Source organism: Crinia signifera, chromosome 6, assembly GCF_055691185.1.
Source record: "Crinia signifera chromosome 6, ASM5569118v1, whole genome shotgun sequence".
In the NCBI taxonomy this organism is placed as follows: Eukaryota; Metazoa; Chordata; class Amphibia; order Anura; family Myobatrachidae; genus Crinia; species Crinia signifera.
This window is the reverse complement of record NC_139222.1, coordinates 118,708,817-118,729,577: the sequence shown is the minus strand read 5'-3', so window position 1 is coordinate 118,729,577 and position 20,761 is coordinate 118,708,817. Positions and strand designations below refer to the sequence as shown.

Here is a 20,761-nt window from a genome sequence, read left to right as displayed (position 1 = left end):
AAATGTTTCCCTTCTCAGATTCACGAGACAATCGAATCCATCAACCAGTTGAAGACGCAGAGAGATTTCATGCTGAGCTTCAGCAATGATCCCCAGGAATTTATTCAGGACTGGTTGCAGTCCCAAAGCAGGGACCTGAAGGTGAATAATAACTCTGCTTGTTGTGGCTCTTGTGGGTGAAATTATTAGGTGCTTTGAATAATGTCTGAAGAGGTGAAGAGTACCAATAACAATCGCATTTGAGCATTTTGCACATGAAATATACTAGATTCAGTTATTTATTATTAACAGTTTCTTATAGAGCAAGTTTAGTTGCTATAATGTCCGCAGGTGGAGTTAATTTTTTCACTAGTGATTCTGTGAGGAGACCTGCAAAACATGCACTGCGTGGGGTAATGAGGACCGAGTTCCCTGACCACTGCACTAGACCACCTTTCATCCAACTAGTTGGTTGGTTGGAAAATGGACAAAAACATTCACTCAAATTGTTTGAATCCAACCGGTTCAACTATAGTACCTGGTCTGGTCTGAATTACCATTTTTGTCCATTTCCAAATTTTGGAAGCAAATTACTGATTACAAATTACATTTGCTCCCATCTAGTACCAGATTTTTACTGCATCCAACCAACTAGTTGGATGGTTGGAGGAAAGTTGTTCTGATGTATGGGCAGCATTTTTGACCCCATGAGACTACTGGTTTAGGCCTTTTTTCAGAGGAGGATAATCCAGTTACCTCACTTACTTACCATTGTCACTATAGCAAGAGGTTAGTTTGCCTAATCTATGATCTGGCTCTGAAGTTGGTATCTTTTTCCAATTTTATTTTGTAGATAGAGATACTTTGGGAGAGAATTGTTAAGTAAGATATTGCAAAGACAGTCTGACTAGACCTCACAACGTGGATTTCACAGTGAATAAACCACTCATACATAAAACATCTATTTTTTACATATCAATTACATCTCCAGTAAACTAATTATTAATTTATAATATGCTATTCTATTTTTAGATTATGACCGATATGATGGGAAATCCAGAGGAAGAGAGGCGCTCAGAGTTCTACCAGCAGCCATGGGCTCAGGAGGCTGTAGGGAGACAAATCTACTTCAAGGTCTGCTTATCATGTTGTATGCAATTTTCTCCCAAACTGACCTACTTCCCCCTTTCTCGTCTCTATGCTCTTCACAAATTATTTGATCTTTCTTAAACTGAATCTGCATATGTTGTAGTATAGAATGGCAGACAAGAAACAAGAATATGGTAGAACAAGTAGACTACTGCTTAATAGGGAAAGTGATTCCTAAAGGCTCAGGAGATGTATGATCCACCCAGAAGCTGGCTTGAGTTTTGCAGTACAGTGCACTCACTACTGATGCTGTGAGGGGAAGGTTAACACAAGGTAGAGGGAGTGGTTACTAAAAAGATATTGTCCAAATGTGAAAAAAAAAAAAACATTTAAAGTGTATTTACTTAATAAAAAAAGTGCAGTGTTCATTTCTACAGCATTCTAAACCCAGCCAAATCAATAATTTTGGTCAATAAATGTAACCAAAATGGTTTGTTATTTTGAGATGGTTGGATTGCAGTAGAAAGTACTGCCATAGAGGGGGAAAGCATTCCAGGGCCCGGACAGAAAGGGGGCCCAGGACTGGGGGGGGGGGGGGGGGCGGGTACAGTCCCAGGCTTCAAAATTTCAGGTGGCAGCCCTGGCAGAAGATACTCTTAGTAACAGTGGACAGATCTTGAACTATAGAGACAATCATTGGCACTGAGGTGGTAATAAAGATATAATATACAATACATTCCTTGTGTAGTGTGTGAATGTTCTGGATCTTGTTAGTGGATGGTCACTTCCACTGATCGATATAGTCTCAGTTTAAAACATGACAATGAAAGAAAAAATTGCAATGTGTAATAGTTAAAAAAAATTGTAAATAAAGTCTGACAGGTGATATAAGCAGGAAAACTAGTTCAGATGAGAAAGGCATATCCCACTCACAGTGAGTGCTGCAAAACCAAATGTGTAAAGATTTATTTTGGTTCTTCTGATGCTAAACATGTAACCTTCACCAGTAAATAGGAGTTCTACCCCGACTCACATGAATGCCATATGTGGTAAATATATAAAGGATTCTTTTTCGGGTCTGTCTGTAGATGTTAGTGATCCACAGGCCATTCTCATTAGAAATACAAAGTGAGATTGAAAGAAAAAAATATTTATCTTCCTTCTACTACAATAACGTTTCTCAAAGACTATATAAGTGAAAGCAGCATACAACACTCACAGCCAGCGAGAAACGGAATGCCAGGACTCACTTTAAATGTGCCAAGGGCACGTACATCAAGGTATCTTAATCAAGGTGCAAAGAAATATACCACACTCAGAAAACAGCGTAGATATCCTCCTATATTCCAGTATCAGTCCAGGTGTTATATTTGAAAAAAAAAGAAAATACATTTATTTGTAGGGCACAAACAAACAATATGCCAAAATACAGGCTCTTGGCAAGAACATACAATAGTGTGACTAAAGATTATGGGGGCAATGGCACATCCAAAAGCATAATAATATTGTTCCAGACTCCTAAAATGCTTTAGAAAATGTTAAATTACCTCCTCTTAAAAGTCCAGCAGAGTTTCCAGTGTCAATGCATTTCGGCTCGCTCAGGAGACTTTTTCAAGACATCTAATACCACTTTCACATCGCAAAATGCCGGGTCGCACTGGGACTTTGAAACAGTTCAGTCCCTGGTTGACCCTGCATTTTACTCTGTTCAGATCCAGTGACGGCCGAGGAGGCAGCTTTTGGTGCTGCTCCAAGTATTGCCTCCTCCATTAATGTGAACGGGATCCTGGTTAACCCATTCACACTGCACAGCAACCCGGCAACACACCGGTAAGAAACTTTTTTTAAACCGTTCGTAATGCCGGGTTGCTGGAATCGGTAAGCCCTTTCAGATCACACCAATTATGGGTCAAAATGGCATGAACCCGGTAATAGGTACGATCTGAATGGGGTACTAGTAACAGTGCTTTATATGGAAAGATGCAGTTCTAAGGTTATACTTTAGCCTGCACTACAAAAGCCTTGCTGCCCCTTCAGCCTTTTCTTAAGGTGTGTACACACACTTCAATTTGCTTTAGCTTTGATGTCCGATTCTTCATTCGATTTGGCATTAGATCTGTACTTTTGCATTCCATATCGATTTCCATTCAAGGCACAGTGTACACATTCGACTTGCTGGACCGAATTTGATATTTCCTTGCCTGCACAGTCTATTTTTCTTGTCAATATAGAGAAAACGGGAGCGCGCATGGAATCGAAAGCATCTTAAAAACCCATTTGATCTCGATTCTATTTTTCTTCCATAAGCAGAATCGAAACTCAGTCAAAATCGAAGCGTGTGTACACCCCTTTAGTCTGGTTCTAATAGATTTCTGGAGAGGTTTGCAGTTTGTTGAATGAACTTATGGGGCAAGTTAATCGCCGGGTCAGGGTTCGCAGCAGAGAACACTGGCCCTGACAGAGCGCTCGGCACATCGCCATGTGCTGAGTGATCGTTCTGAGCGATCTAGCATCTCTTAGAACTCTCAGCAGGGTTTCTACATGTAAGGCCCATTACTCGTCTCTTTTTGCAGAGACTATCCTCAAATACATCCTTTTCTAACAGGTCAGATGATAGAATGCTATTTTTACTCTCCTCTTTTGCATTCTAGGTCCAGCAACGGAGACAAGAGCTAGAACAGGTCCTGGGAATACGACTGACCTAATCGCGTTACAGAGCAGCTTGTTCTTACATTCCATGTGCCTTACTATTGTGAAAATGTTATATCTAGAATGTTGTACAACCTAGTTTAGTATCGCTGTGCATTAGCTCTCAGGTACAATAGAAATGGTTTTATTTTCCTGTGTTAAAAAAATGCAAATGAAAATATAAACTAAAAACACAGTGAAAATATGTCTAATCAGCCAGACATTCGCATTTATCAGACTACAATCTGATTGGTTTATGTTTACCTTGTTATTAAATATAAAAGTTGAGCGTTTAGAGCATGATGGGATCTGCAGCTCAACAAAGCTGCATAATCTGATGTCACCCATGTGTTGTTGAGATCTATTACTGAGAAAATGAAGTAAAGATCTAATGAGCAGCGGGAGACATCTATTCTGCATTTCAGTTTGTCCTGAATATCATTTATTTGCGGTACTTTTAAGTTAAAAGGACTTTAAACCCTGAATGCAGTGTTCCTGGTGCATTGCAGCGTCAAGGGAGTGGTGTGCTGGCATAGGAAACTTTCCAATGTCTTTTTTTTTTTTTTTTTTTACAAAACACTGTCAATGCATTTGTTACAGACAGACTATTTGAATGACCCCTTAGTTCTATACACTCGTCTCAGGAAAGGAGAACATTTTTTTTGTCCTTACAATGTAATCTACACCTGGGAGGAGAGCCACAAAACATGCACTGTTAGAGAGGGGTGATGGCAAGTTACAAAATACGTTTTTTTTTAGGATTACACACATCTGTGTATGTTTCATCTGCTGCAGTGCCTAAAGTGGCAATTTCAGTAGTTTGCCAATTCCTGGTAAACAATCACCACAAAACTTTGTCCTTTTAACAAAATCTCAGGAAACTCCCTGTGATAATCCCAGCGAATTGCAGTGTAAATTACTAACAAAAAACAAACAGCATTCCAGTCAGCATATGAAAGTAATAGTTCTATGTTCATTTGTGTGTTCTATATGCAAACGTTTTATTTGCACTGGTGGGGGGTTGAAAGCTTCAGGGAAAAACATGGTGGGGTTAAATTTTTCCTCAGTTATATACCATAATATACAAATCTTATAAATACAAATCTTTGCACTAATTTTTCTACAAGTCACCAGCAGTGAGGTCTACAACACTATATTGTCTCCCTCTGCTGGTCCATTGTGTAAGCATTTCCTATGTACAGTATAAAAACTGTACCCCTTTTTAGCACAAGGAAGGTGCATAGGAGGGGGATGCTGTGAATTTGCTTTGCAATATGGAGCCATAGAATTCATTTCTCAGGGTGTGTCCTATTGATTATGTGCAGGACCAAATCCATTTGTTTGGACCAAATATGAAGCCTATGTGGGCTTGCCAATGTTTCTGCAGATGGTCTTATTATATATAGTTATGATGCAGGAGACAATTGTGTGCAAAAGCTTTAATGTAATTTAAGATACCACAATCAGCCAAGAGATAATGCATTCACTCTTGGTCTAGGCTGGAACAGGCTATGCATTTAGAAGATGGCTGCATTCAGCTTGATTGCAGTCATTCAACCAAGTTAGTTAATATACAGATAGAGTCTTTGTTAATATTGGGGCATCATGATTACTTCTAGGCCACACGTCAGCATGTTCATCTTCAAGAAAAGTATTCCCATTATCTGAGGTCACCAAGATCCAATCTCTCCATGAGTACAAGAGAATTTTTCTTCTACTTCTCTTGAGGTGCATGGGAGAGGTAAGGGCTGGCTACTTACATTTAGAGCTTACAGAATGATCTGCGCTCACTGGTTTCCAGTGAGGGATGAGATTGCAACAGCTTATCCCAGGCATGGCCAAAATTGGACCCTCCAGCTGTTGTGAAACTACACATCCAAGCATGCCTTGCCATAATTTTACCATTCCTGAATAGCAAAACTGTGGCAAGGCATGATGAGACTTGTAGTTTCGCAACACCTGGAGGGCCATAGTTTGTCCATGCCTGGGTTATCCTATCACTGTGCACCTTATAAAGTGACTACAACAGCCAGCCATGAAAAAGCAGCAATAAAAACAGATCTTTCAAATTTATTCTAGGTGCAGAATTGTAAAGAAAGTTTAGAGCCGTTTTGAATTAAAGCGAATGGTGTACAAGCACAGTAGTTTGTGTCATTGCCCCTGCTTTTGTATAGTATGTGGACTAAACATAATTTAAATAGGCAAAAAAGGTCTATCTACTTTGTGAACCATAATGAACGTCATTATGCAGAGTAAACGGAGACTCATTTGTTTACGTACAAGGAAATCAAATATGTTTTATAATCTTTTTATAATACCACTATAACCAGGAATGTTCTTTTATGCCAAGTTTTTAAAAGATACAAGTCGTAGATGATAGCAGATATTTGAATTTTAGTATATACCTACCAAAGTCTGCTTGTGGCCCATGAAAGTTTGGTTACTTTAAACTGGGCGATGATGGCAAAAATCGATGGGCTGAAAATCGCTCAGTGCATACACACTAAGCGATTTTTGCCCATCCGCACAGTTTTCACAGGGGTGGATGGCTTTGCAAAGCCGGATACTATGGAATGCCATCCAACAGCAGTGGCCAGCAATGATGCGGGAGCGCGCATCAGCATTCACCACTTGGCGGCTATTGAGCTGCAATGGTAAAAGTGAGCTGCTTTCAGTTCAAAATTCTCCAAGTGTGTATGAGCCTTTTGTGTGCCAGTTTACAACAATACAATGCATGCATCCATATTGTTGGCGAAGTCAAGGGTCATTAGATTGCAGCCTCTTCTCTCCACAAGAAAGTGGTGACATCACTAATCACTGTGGAGCATTGACTCTAATTTCACTTTCATTTTGTGAGGGGGCAAACATTTAAATGGCTGCAGTAGGTGTATGTATGGTCTTCAAGTGATGTGCAGTTTACATCTACAAAACTATGGGAGTGGGATCTAAATGTATAGCAATAGTGAATATTTCTTTGTTGTATGCAAAACTGTTAACTGGTTAATAAATAAAACGCTTTTTTTTAATTTGTTCTGTTCTTTATTAAAAACAGAGCGGAGATATTCAACTTCAATATTACAAAAAACAAATATGGTATCAGTTCTCTAGTAACTGAAAAGATATATACTACAGCTCTCACTTACTTGCTGCTTCAGCCATACCCAAGTGCTCATTCACACATCCTGTATATTGAATAAGGGCTTCAAAACACATGCAAGGGGGATGAGATCAACAACCAATTATGTGTTCATTAAAGTTGGAATTGGCAACCATCTCAATGTGTGAAAAAGCTCCTCCTGTTTGCCTGAAGTTTACAATATGGTGGTGACAATGACAGCGCAGTTCCCCCAAATAGCAGTGTGTGCCCTGTAGTGCTATGACTGACACAAGGGGAGGCTGAGAGATGGTAAACGCTGGCAGCAGCTGTACACACAACATGACAGCAGACCGCTTGTAGGAGGAGTTTTCTGCATATTCACTTCCACAATTTCTTTATAGACATGTTCTTCTCACTGTCTTTCTGCATCACCTGGAAACGACACAGATTGGACATCTTAGATCAAAGAATAAAGGTTGCAACAGGCTTAGACAACCAATGGCTCTGTAGCTAATGCAATGTCATAACAGCTGGAGACACACTGGGTGCTTGCCTCTATACTTCAAGATTGACTACTTTAAAACATAAACCCTGCCATAAAGTTCTTAGGGAGATCGTCCATTCAGGACAGCTATGGAGATCAACTCTTCTGATAATTGCACCATAAGTAAAACTGAACTAAATTCAGTTGGCCTGAGTAAGTCAGCTGATGTGGTGTCATGAAACCTCTCATGTCCTTTACAAAAACAGAAAAAGTGTGTGGCTGTTGTCCATATTTAAACACAGTTGTTTCAAATTGTGAATAGTTCAATAACAACCCAATGGTTTGTGGTTTTCTATATGAAAAGATTTTAATAATAAGACTATGGTTTAGAATAGTTCAGTCTATGAATCCTCATAGGCAACCAAACCAACAACCCAGAAATCCTGCATGCACATTCCCCCTTATTTGCCAGGGTAACCAAATATATCAGCAGGAGTAATAATCTTACCTTTGCAACAGCCATTTCAAAGTCTTCCTGAGTAACATGTACCCTCCTCTCACGCAAGGCATACATCCCAGCCTCCGTACACACACCCTGTAATAACATTAGTATTACATGTTACTGTAGCACAGATCAGAGTGGTAGATAGGATATGACAAATGCAAGATGTATGCAACTAAATAAAAAAAAACTTTTGCATTTGCTCCAGGTAACTGGCTTGACACCAGATTAAAACTGCAAAAATGTTTAGATAATAAAAACATAAAATCCCCAGACTTTTTAAATACCAAAAGTATCCCCTAAAAAACAATTGTTTATTTTGATTTTAAATGAATGCAGTAAGTAATTTCAGGGCACAATAAATAACGGTTCCACTTCTGTTATTGTTAGTTGAAGATAAAAAGAGGTTTAGAAGTTGATCATGAAGACCAAGTTCTACAAATACAGATGTATCTTAAAAGTAATGAATTAACACGGGCAATGTCATATTAGAAGAGAAGCGGATTCATGTCAGAGAATTTCAGCCTGCTATTAATTATAGCAAGGTCACTTTAATGCTGCAGAACTCCCTGCAGTACAAAGGCTTGGAAAGAAATTAAAGGCAACATACACAAGAGAATCAGTGCTCAGAGGAGAACAGTTCTAAAATTCCCACTAAAAATATGTAAACTGCAGCAATTCCCAAATGTGGTCTTGGTGTAAGATTTGGAAACTGGCGTTAAATAAATGCAGAGATGAGCAGGGGGTAAAAGGATTTTGCAATGCTTTCCACATCTGGTTCCCAGTGATCGGGCTGTGTCCTGGGACTATGAGCAGGGGATGAGCCAAATGCTGCAGAGTTAAAAACATCCATCTGCTCCCCGTTAATGTCATCTGCAAGGATCTGGGTGCTGGCCCAAATGTAGAGACACGTCACCATAAGCAGTCTCAGCTGCAAGACAGCATCTTCACATGAATCACAGGACACTTACCTTCACTTCTGCTCCTGAAGCTCCAGGCATCAGCTCAGCAATTTTACGCAGGTTTATCCCTCGAGTCAGATTCATTTTACGGGAATGGATTTTAAGGATGTCCAAACGTGCCTGCATGAAGGACATATCAGTAAAATGTACCAGGACGAATTACATCATTGATGTCAAATTGCTCCTTCATGCAACTAGTAACTAATAATCGGCACTTCTGCAGACAAGTACAGTACAAAAACAGTAGTAATAAAAAAGCTTGAGGCTCTGATTGAACTGAAAAATGGGGAGGGAGGGGGATATCATTGGTTTAAGCCTTTGGTGCATTAATTACCTCTTCATTAGGAGGAGGGAACTCGATCTTTCTGTCGATACGTCCAGGCCGCAGTAAGGCAGAGTCCAATATATCAATTCTGTTGGTTGCCATGATGACCTGTGTAGTAAGAGAGCTTTTAGGCCAGGAAGAAAACCACTTTGAATTCAACCAGGACATTTAATAATTACAGAAGAAATGAGAAATGAATAGTTACTATTCATTTATTTGAAAACCTGTGGTCCATAGTTGCTCAAGCTACATTGGGAGACCATGGAATCATATGAAGGTGGAAACCATGTTTGGACACTTGAAGAAAGTATCCCAGAAGGCTGAGCTCAACACTATCCAGGAGAAAATTAGTTCTACTTTGACCCCTTGGGAAGCAAAAATGTCAAACATGGGGCCAAGGAGGGAAAAGAACACATAACCTAGGTGCAGAGAGGCAGTAATGCTAACAATTACACAATTTATTTACAGTTTCCATTGAGCTTTACAATTGTAGACAGTGATGAAAAACTGGGTAACAGACAGACATAGAGGTTGGAGGGCCCTGCTTCAAACGTACCATCTATAGGGACATAGGAGGGAAACACAAGGACAGGCACCAGTAATAGCATAGCTTGTAGGTCCAGAAGGGAAGCTATATAATACATAAGTATCTCAGAGGGTTATACGTGTTGTACTTAAATGATAGGCATGTCTGAAGAGGTGAGTTTTCAGGGAACGCTTGAAAGTTTGGAGGCTAGTAGAGTGTCGTATTGTGCGTGGAAGGGCATTCATTCCATAGGGTGGGAGCAGCCCGATGAAAGTCCTGTAATAATGAATGGGAGCTAGTGATCCGTGCAGAAGAGGCACAGATCTTGTGCAGAGCAGAGTGGTTGAGATGGGAGATATTTTGTGATAAGTAAAGAGATATATACTGGTGAAGTATGGCTAATAGTTTTATATGCGAGTAGAAGTATTTTACGCATACCTTAAGTTAAGCGATGGTACCCGATGGTCGCCGTGCTAGTAAACAAGTACCGTATTTTATATTGAATACGGTAAAATACAGGCAACCAACGGAGGGATTGGCAGAGTGGACCAGCAGACGATGAGCGTCTCTACTATATTGTTGATCGAGGCTCAAACTGCGCATTTTGGAGTGGAATTTTTGGCAAGACTGCCAGCTCCTATCTTTTTGGGGGCTTTTTACTTGAAAATGCATCTTAGTCGACAATTTTATATGTGTGCAACTTACAGACATTGTGAATTGCACACATTAATGCACCAAACAGGTATGAGCGGCCATGGCACAGCAAGTTTGAACACGGATAGTTCTGTAAGTAACTGCATAAAAAGTGCTATGATGCAATAACTGGCTTTTTTCCATTCCAAGTTCTGTTGTGCTTTGTATACAGACTCGGTTGCATACAAATTAAATCAGCAGTCTCTCCTGATGCGGCCTAGTGACTAATGGGCCCCATACATCAGCAATCACAATTAATGGATTTCCAGATCCAGGGATTTTTTGGCCAGATAAATGGATTCTACAATCTATCTGACTTTGCCCACACATTATAGATTTATTTCAGTGATCGGCAGATTTTTCCATCTAAAGATTGCATCTTCATATCTGGAAATTGCCCAATCGATTGTCATTTCAGCAGTTCATAATGTAAATAGATGAAGATGATGAATTGGGAATGCCCACACATAAAAAATAAATTGTTGCAACCATCTCCATATCTGAAAATTGTCACAATTAATTGCTGATGTATGGGGCCCTTAAGACGCCATTTCTGCTTGCCACCAGGCAGTGATTTTATTATCTGCAATTTACTTCACTCAGGCAGGTTTTGCCAGATCAGCATAGGGCAGGCATGTCCAAACTGTGGCCCTCCGGCTGTTGTGAAACTACACATCCCAGCATGCCTTACCATAGTTTTAGCATTTCCTAATAGCAAAACTGTGGCAAGGCATGATGGGACTTCACAACAGCTGGAGGGCCATATTTTGGACATGCCTAGCATAGGGGAACCACTGCTATGCTTCAGTGTCGTCTCAGCTTTAGGATGAGAATCCATTTTTGAGCTAAAGCTCCCCCACTTATTGTATACACAAACTTGTGCTTAATATGAACAAAAATAAAAAGCTGTAAGCTTGCCCAGTGAGGAGACCGATGGTCAGACCTTCATATGTCCCTTAGTAGCAGCAAAAGGATCTGCTTTGACAGCTTAACGTAGGCACCGGTTTGCTGAACCACTGCTCCAGACAACGCTGTCTGCTCATTGTGGCAGCAGCAGAACCATAGGACTCTCACTATCAGCTCCCTTCTACAGAGCAGTGAGATTAGAGGAATCACACGTCACCCTTCATTCTACTCACTCAAGATATAAATCTGCCAAAATAGTGGTATGGCTGGCATTGGCAGCAGAAGAAAGGAATACAAATGAAATACAATGCTGTCTACACAGAGTGCGAATCAGGGTCACTTTCTATTCGATCTGGACTATATAGTCCAAATCAAATATAAAGTTAGTCTGAATTAAACATGTACAATGCCACATTCGATTCAAAACCGATGCACGCACCCACTAGATCGGGATCAAGCGGGCAAATAAACTGTGCAGTCATGACAATACAGTACTAATCTGTACTATATAGTCAAAATCAGTTGTGTTTTTCTTGTGGTGCGATTCAATCCTGATCGAATTAAAAGAGAACCGCACCATGTGTACACACCTTAGTTTACTGTAAGAGCACAGCACCACTGAAAAGTATGTTCTGCTCCTGAGGCACTTCGAAAACAGAGTTGCTCCTGTATAGGGTATGCAAGCTCCTGAACAATGTCTATTATGTTTACACTGTACTAAATGGGTACAAAGCTGTTTGGGAGGAGTGAGCATCACTGTAATTTACTACTGTGGGGGAAGTACATAAACCAGCATAACAGACTTTCAGTCCCCAAGGAATAAAATCCTCTGTACTGTCAGTCTCAAAATATGGGCTATAAAAAAGTTAGAAGTAAACTGTGCCCAGTTACTGGGTATTTATTTAGCACCTGGCAACACCAATAGTGTATTATACAAACAGAGCTGACCACTATGTGTACAGCGTTTGACCACACAAAATACTGCAGTATGGGGTAGGCAGCTGCAAATTCTACACAAGAAAAGTTTAACACCAAATGGTTCAAGAGGAACAACTGACATGAGTAAACTCGTCAGCTTTTTCACTTAATGTTTCAAGTATGTTTTAGTATTTTCTTGGTCTATTTATTGCAGAATATACTGGGGATAGAGAAATAAAAACTCTAAAGTACACTATCCATTATAGATCACATACCTATGGATAGCATCTGCAGTTTGCAACAAGCGTGGATAGGAAGTCAGAGGAAGCCGAACTGGCCCGTTTTGGTTGGTCTAGGTTTTGGTTAACTTGTCATTTAATCAATTTTAAAAAAGCAGGCTACCGGTTATTCTGCTCCTACCTTAATGTTTTTTGTAGCCTCAAAGCCATCCAGCTGGTTCAGCAACTCAAGCATTGTACGCTGGACCTCGCTATCTCCCCCAGAACCTCCTTCCAAACGGGAGGATCCAATAGAATCAATCTCATCCATGAAGATAATGGAAGGAGCATGTTCACGAGCCATGACGAAAAGTTCTCGCACCATGCGGGCACCTAGAAATGTGCAACATTGTTTAGTGTACAAAGATTTGGTAATCACACTAAAATATTGCCATATACATAAAATTCTCCATACATCTTTTATCATAGCAGTATGTTTTGAAGAGTTTCTTACTGCAAAACGCAATTAACACTCTCACTGTACATTGAGCAATTTATGTAATTATCATATTGCACCCTATTTCTAAAGCGACGGAAGATTGCGAGGCAATATTCAATTGATAATTGTTTTCAAGCAAATCGCGCTCATTAAGGTCAGGTTTAGCCATCCATAGTGGCTAAACCTGACCAAACTAATGTGAATCCCACAAAAAGTCCAGTTTGAGCACTCCAATGGCTGACTAGCTCGCCACCTGGAGGTATCAGCAGCCAGATGCACCGAACAGAGTCATTTGAATGGCTCAGTTGGGTGCCCTGTAGTGGCTGTTGGCAGTGCAAACATTTGAATACGGCCAAAAGATTTGGCAGGAAACTTTACATAATTCATGAAACAAATGTATTTAGAACGGACCTTCCCCAATAAACTTTTGCACAAGTTCAGATCCAGACACGCGGATAAACGTGCAATCTGTGTGATGGGCGACAGCACGAGCCAGTAGTGTCTTCCCAGTACCTGGGGGTCCATAAAGTAGCACGCCCTGTAGGAAAGAGAATTCTTAATAAATAATTTCAACATGTAAACTGGAAAACCTATATAAATCATATTTTTAAAAAAAAAAAGCACAAAAATGTTGTATTCGCACGTGGTGGTGGGCACGGCAATGATGAGCATGGCTAACTCTGTACGAAGGTGCGGAACGCTACTACGTCTCCAAGGTGTTTTGCATGTGCTCAAAAATGCAGACTTTTTACACTGAAACAGGCCAATGAACAAGAATATCATACCTCTAGGTACAAGCCATTACTATGCACATCTGTTAGGGCACCCAAAAAGTGACTGGCTGCCATACTTCAGAAATGTAATTTACTGGGATCAGTATTTGATAGTTCTGTTTTGTGTGGAGTAAACTTAAGAAAAGTAGCTACTGAATGCAGCCCATGCACTTATACATTTGTGAAAATCTACAAAATAATTGCAGTATACAGAATTTTATGATTCAATGATTACTTCTTATTAAAGACCACATCCACTCTCCAAAACCAGAGCACATCTTTCTATGGAAGTTCAGACATTGTTGAAAGGTGTAAATTGAAGTTTGTTTAACCTACTACAGATAATACAACAAGCTCAAATTGCCAATGTTTTGCTATGGAATTTAGTCAGATTTGCAGCTTTCGGGATTTTTAGTGCCCATCATATTGCAGATCTGGTTACAGCAATCTCTTAGCCCTAAATGTGGAAACAGAACGCCCCCCCCCCCCCCCCCCCCCCCCAAAAAAAATGTTTAACCATTACCTACAGTGGGGTTTAGTTACTCAGAAGGGAGTTCTAGTGAAGATGGGATGTTGCTATTGGCAACAAATAAGATTCTATTTATTATCTTCTAGAAGGTGCTAAATAAATAAGTAGATTCTGATTAGTTGCCCATAGCAACATCCCATGTTTAATAGAACTCCCATCTTAGTAAATAAACCCCACAGTGCAGAAGCAGCCAGTCTGAGCTAAACCAGTATTCAGTCTATTAAAAGAACAATAAAAAAAATGAGCCCACTTAACCTATAGAGGCTGGATATTGATATTGGTTCAGTCTATACAATGCACTATCTAGGCCTGGGGTAGCCAACCCTAGTCCTCGAGAGCTACCAACAGTGCATGTTTTGCAGATCTCCTCACAGAATCACAAGTGAGCTAATTAGCTCCATCTGTGTATCTTTTAAAATGTGTCAGTGATTGAGTGCAGCTGTGCAGCAGCTAGGTTGTCTGGAAAATGTGCACTGTTGGTAGCTCGCGAGGGCTAGGGTTGGCTACCACTGATCTAGGCCATTTTAAAAGCTCAGATATTTTTCAAATAGTGCCAGACAATGACAATTACAACATTTAACAAGCATGTCTAACCTTTGGCTGTGCAATCCCCAATGCCTCAAAAAGCTCTGGGTGTTTGACTGGAAGCTCAATAACTTCCTTAATTTCTTTGATTTGCTTGTCCAAACCACCAATCATCTCATACGTGGAGTCTGGAACCTTCTCCACCATCATCAACGACACCAGCGGGTCCACCTTATTAGGTAGGATTTTATGCAGGGTGTAACTGTCATTCCTCAGAGCAACTCTGCAATTTGGAGTCACCTAAGTAGTAGAGTAATTTAGTAACCATGAATATTTCAACACAAGTTACAGAACCAAAGTACAAGCTTTGCCATAGAATACTTACATCATTTATATCAATATTCTTATCAATATCCACAACAAACTTTCCTTCTGGATGGACCTAGAAGACCAGTAATATAGTTACATGGAGAGTCCATACAGAGCAGCACTTACACATCACAACGCAAGCATAATGCCACTCACCTTAACCAGCACCTTTTTCTTATCCATGGCTCTGACTACCTCCCCAACATAGGAACCCTGTTCCTGCAGTAACTGCAGTTCTTCACGCAGGAGACGCACTAAACAAAGCACATACATCTTTTGTACCAGATACTTTATATGGACAGTTCATACTAAACAGAACACATGAAAAAGTCAAACCCATTTTATCCCTCAAAATGGTCTTATAGCAGCGGGTTGTTCTGTCCTGGGCATGTAGTATTTTTAAACTGAGAATGAGCCATGAAAAAAAGCTGCCTCCTGGGTAGACTTAAGGTGCCCATACACTGCTGCGACGTCTTGCAGCAGTGTTCGGACACCCGATACCCTGCAAGCCGCCGGGACCTTCCCGGCTGCAGGGACGCATACGATCCATTGTGATGGGAGGTCCCAGAAAGGGTGGTCTCGACTGCATGTCAGGGAGAGGCAATTTGGTCCGATTTAACGGGCCGATTGGTCACAATCGGCAGAAATCGGAGCAAACCGCCTCAGTGTATGGGCACCTTTAGTTTGATAAAATAAGCACAAGTGTTCTTCATTAGGATTGGACAAGATAATACATTTTACAGAGAAAATCCAGTGTTCCTCTTTACATTATAATTGAGAAAGCAACAAAGATGCAGTTAATCTATACTGTATTTTACTATATTGCTATACTGTATAAATAAATCAGTGGATGCGTACACAGTGGCTTTTTAACATAATGGTTTACGAACAAGATCAAAACAGAAAAGCAAGTACGGTGACCATTCAGGGGTCCATCATGAACTTGAGCATATACAGTGAACCTTACTTATGCATACATTCATAATGCATAAAACATTACAGAGCTTGGGATACATAAAAGAGCCTGTATGTAGACATAGTAGAGTCCTGTTTGTTCAAAAGCCCAGACTACCTTTAGCATTTAGCTCATTTCTCTGTGCTTGAAGACGTCTCAAATTCTGGCTTTTATCATTGACAACCAACTGGAGAGGGAGAAATAAAAAATAACAGTTAGGGAAAAACAAGAACAAAACAATAAAGATAAAAGATACACGGGGGAAAAAATGCTATTTCACTTTCTGTGGTACATTGGCTATTTTATCTATTGTGTTCACTGCTTGTGCTATGAACAGCCATTTCAATGTGAGGTCTATGAAATAATTTCTCACAAAGGGGCAGATGTAAGAACGTGTGGTATGGGGGAGAAGGTGTATCACCACACGTAATATGCACTGATACCGCTTCTCCCCCATGTATGAAGGAGCCAGCATGCAGTAAATGACAGGGGCTATATGCGCCCCTGTCCATATCGGCGCTGCCATCTAATTGATAGCAGGCCGAATGCATCGTTGACTGTTCCGCCGGATGCTGGTATTGGCTTCGCCAGCAGCAGGCTGGCGAAGCCCTATATCAACAGCAGGGACAGCGCTGTCCCTGCTGTTGGCTCTGGGCTGCGCTGGGGATCTTGCGTGAGTAGGAGGAGATAGCGCATCAGTGTAAACTGATGCGCTCTCTCCAGGAGGGGACATCACGGGAGGAGGTAGTTAGCGCTCCCCCGCTTCGGCTGAAAAGATGTTAATACATCTTGTCAGTCTCCCCTCCTGCTTCGCCTTGCTAATGAGGCAGGAAGTATTATAGCGGCACTAAAAGAGAAAAAAAAAAAACCACCACATTTAACAAAAGTTCAAATTACGGAAACAAATATTTAAGTAAACGTTGTAGGCGTTACTAACCACTAGGAGTGGTATCCAATTATCTGTGGCAATTTACCACAGCTAATGGATAATCAGTGATCAGCAAGCCTTAAATCCGCAATAACACATAGGATCTAAATACTTACCCGAAACACATGTGTTATCTCATAATGACAGGAAATTTTTTGCTAGTAATACATTTGAAAAAAACATAATCCCGCCAGTTAACTAGCATTGTTATGCACTTAACGCTAGTTGATACATTTGCCCCTTTGTCAGATATCTCAAGCTCTATTATTGTAAACCATGCATTGCTATAGTTTGTAAAGTGCCTGCCTTTCCTGAGACAACAGATTAATTCATCTTAGTGTCCTGGTGTTATGTAGCACTTAGTCTAAAATCTGTACTACAGAAATACAAGAGGCCAGATAGTAATTATCAGATATTTATCAGATATTTATGAATTGTAGAAGGAAATTATATACACATAGAACTCAACACAGAAAGTGTCAAATTATCACTCATGGCCCCAGTACTACGAAGCAGCTAGTCACTTTCCCATGCCCAATGCAAACACATTTCTTAATGAAGTAGAAAACCATGTATCCTGTTCGCTCTCTACAGTCACAGAAGTACTGTTAAGGTCCATACACACTGGGCGTTTTTGCCTAGGTGTGAATGCACAGTGATAATGGGGAAAATCACTGGGCTGAAAATCACTTAGTGACCTTAACGATTTTCCCTCGGAGGACGCTATGGAAAGCCGTCCACCCTGACACTCGTCAGCTGGTAATGCCAGCACATGAGCAGCAGATGATGCAGGAGCACGCATCAGCGCTTATGTGTATGGGCCTTAAAACAGACACATCAACTGTCATGAGTTGATATTTAAGATCACCTTACACATACAGTACTCTCATCATACAGCCTAAGTATAAATACAAAAGCTTTAATTCCTCATGACTGTACTGGGTTCTTTTTTCTATTTAAAGCATTTACTAGAAATGAAACACAAACTTGCCTGTAGATCCTCAATCTTCGACAAATAATACTGTCTCAGGCCACTGCCCCCACGTGATTCGTCCATATCCATCTATTAAAAAGCAACACGAGAGATTAGGCTCAAAAATGTAGACAAATACAGCTATAACCGATTAGGGATAAAAGACAAGGTAATGGCAAAAGGGTTCCGCCAAATGTCGCTCATACACACTTTTATGGTGGAGAGGTGTGTGCTTCTAACAAGCCATGCTGTCTGGACTATACTAGTACACAAGATGATGGTGGTGTGACATGCGTCAGGGCTTGGAAACCAGTGTTTACGTGCAAATATAATGCTGTATTATATTAATCTAAATACCACTTATATGACTTTCACTACAAGCAATTCATATTAATTGTCCATTTTACAAATACAGTCTTTTGTTTATTGCACTGGACTGAATTATGCATTGTTGTGAGACATATACACCTAAGTCAGTAAGAACCTTCATATTAACAGCTGTACAGCAGAAGAAAACTCTTCCCTAACTACTGTATCAGATCGCAAATTTTTCTAATGAGCAAACATATGAAATTCAGTATCGCTAATCTCAAAGGCAGTTTCATTTCATTATAAAGCCTCTCATTATAGCAACACTGTTGGACACACTATGCGATTTGCTCCCCGAGCGATATCAGCGGGGTTCAAACAATATAGTGCATACACACTGAGTGATAGCATTCAGTAACCTCCTCTGGTCACCGCACCGTACTTGCAGTCATTGGGCCTTATTCAATGTGGCTGGAGAGGGGTTAAACGGCGAGGATTGCTGAAAACAAGCGATCCTCGCCTTTTAACCCCTACGACGGCCGCTCACCCTATTCAATGCACTGGAGAAACCCTCACTGTCAGAGGTTGCTAATGCAGGGATCCCGCTGCATTTAGCCGCGAGCCTCGCCGTTATGGCGGCTGCATACGCGGTTTCCCCGTCACTACAAAAACCTAGCGAGGGGGAAACGGCATGCGCAGGAGGTCAGTTGAATACTGACCCTGCGAGCTGTGACAGCGACCATTGACTATATAGTCAAATTGAGCTGCATGGACAGATGATGTTGTGGTCCTGTTACCAACGCTCGGGAGCACACATTGTTCATTTGTAGTGTACACATTTATGAGCGATATTGTTTAAAATATTGCATAGTATGTAAACCTTAAAACACATTCATACACAACAAATATTTATGTGTACTTGTTTCCTAGCACGGCACCCATCGCATACCATACTTAGTGGTGCGTGCGATGCGATATTCATGTTAAATTAACAGGAGTGCCTGTACAATGAAATATCGCATAGCATTGCAAGCTAGCAAATGGCATGCGATGCGATTTTTAATGGGTGCTTACAATGTTAAATGCACCCCCATTGTCAACGCCACCCAGTATGCTGCGCTCGCCACACTATCTTAAATCAACTCCACGCCGACAAGGATAGTGGGGGTATCAAAAGGTCGGAGGACGCGTACCGCTGTGCTCGCCACGCTTCGGGTTGGCGTTGATATTGGGGGTGGATTTAACATTGAAAGCACCCATCAGGGTACTTGTACAATTAAAAATCGGATCGCATGCCGATATATTGCATGCGATAAGATTGTATAAAATGTAATAAGATCAAAATCGTGGGCACCGTGCTAGGAAACAAGCACCTATCATTGTACAACACACCTTATGTAGCCACTATATACTCCTTAGTCAATTACACATCTCTATAAGTAAAGCAGACATACACGCATACAAACATAAGGGTGTGTAGCCTGTTAGACAAGGATTGTCAGCACAATATGAAACCCCCTTTTGGCACTATAAGGGCTGTTTCACACGCTCTGGCTGATGCTGGGCGGCGAAAACCCGCACAGCCAAGAAGCTGCCGTACACAGACATTTACAATGGTCAGGATGGCCACAGCCCAGCAGCCATCCTTTCCAGAGGTGACATCCTGCTGCAACCGGGCGGCCAGGCCAAGACCGTCCAATGTGAATGGAGACAATCATGTCCATTATTAACTACTGCGTATGGCACGGCTTTTGTCAATGCAGTGTTTTGCCGCCCCGGCTTCAACCGGAGCGTGTTAAACATCCCTAGGTGACAGTGGGGCAGATGTATTAAGCCTGGTGCAGAGATAAACTGGAGATAAAGTGGAAGGAGATAACGCACCAGCCAATCGGCTGTGTTTGAAATATGACAGTTGGGAGTTGATTGGCTGGTGCGTTATCTCCTTCCACTTTATCTCTTTTTCAGGCTTAATACATCTGCCCCAGTATGCCTTGTGGTTGTTGTTGTCGTGCAGGAACAGCAGCAGGGAAAACCTGTGATATATGGGGGAGATGTACTAAGCTTTGGAGAAAGGTAAAGTGAACAGAGATAAAGTACCAGCCAAGCAGCTCCTGTCATTTTCAAACAATCTGTGCCATGGCAGAAGCAGTGGATTGGCTGCTACTTTTTCTCTATCCAAGGATTAGTACATAAGCCACAAAAGCATTACCTGCATCAAAGACAATGAAGGTGGAAAGCGGTGCCGGCAAGCCGGTCCCAGCCACACTCACAGGCGGTAGCAATAAGCATACAGAATGTGTATGGGAGAGACGGCTGAGGCTATCCCTTGCACATATACATAACATGTTATCACCTGCTCGGTCCCGTCCCCCGCCATCTTGCACTCTCCCGGCGGAGCCATTCTGTCCCGTCTCACCGTGACTCAGAACCGGAAGCGGGAGCATCAACCTGTGCGCCGTGACGTCACCCCGGGCTCGCTGCACAAAGAGCTACAGTGTCAGCCTACAGCGCCAC

The 20,761-nt window shown here is 41.2% G+C and overlaps 2 protein-coding genes across 3 annotated transcripts in view; one reads left to right on the top strand and one right to left on the bottom strand.

Annotated features, from left to right (window-relative positions):
- The window catches only part of SMARCD2 (SWI/SNF related BAF chromatin remodeling complex subunit D2), a 39,234-nt gene extending 32,449 nt beyond the window's left edge, over positions 1-6,785 (top strand). For both annotated transcript variants that reach the window (XM_083146946.1, XM_083146948.1), the window contains 3 exons: positions 19-141; positions 1,012-1,113; positions 3,720-6,785. In XM_083146946.1, coding sequence (XP_083003072.1) covers positions 19-141; positions 1,012-1,113; positions 3,720-3,773 — 279 coding nt within the window. In that variant the 3' untranslated portion in view covers positions 3,774-6,785. The remainder of the gene's footprint in view (positions 1-18; positions 142-1,011; positions 1,114-3,719) is intronic.
- On the bottom strand, positions 6,060-20,759 carry PSMC5 (proteasome 26S subunit, ATPase 5). Its single transcript, XM_083146949.1, has 12 exons — positions 20,601-20,759; positions 17,957-18,028; positions 16,155-16,224; positions 15,239-15,336; positions 15,099-15,155; positions 14,783-15,013; positions 13,298-13,424; positions 12,590-12,780; positions 9,136-9,234; positions 8,811-8,921; positions 7,846-7,932; positions 6,060-7,285 (listed from the first exon to the last, which is right to left on the bottom strand). Exons 1-12 carry the CDS (start codon positions 20,646-20,648, stop codon positions 7,232-7,234), a joined length of 1,245 nt encoding a protein of 414 aa, XP_083003075.1. The 5' UTR covers positions 20,649-20,759; the 3' UTR covers positions 6,060-7,231.
- Between the last annotated feature and the right edge of the window lie 2 nt (positions 20,760-20,761).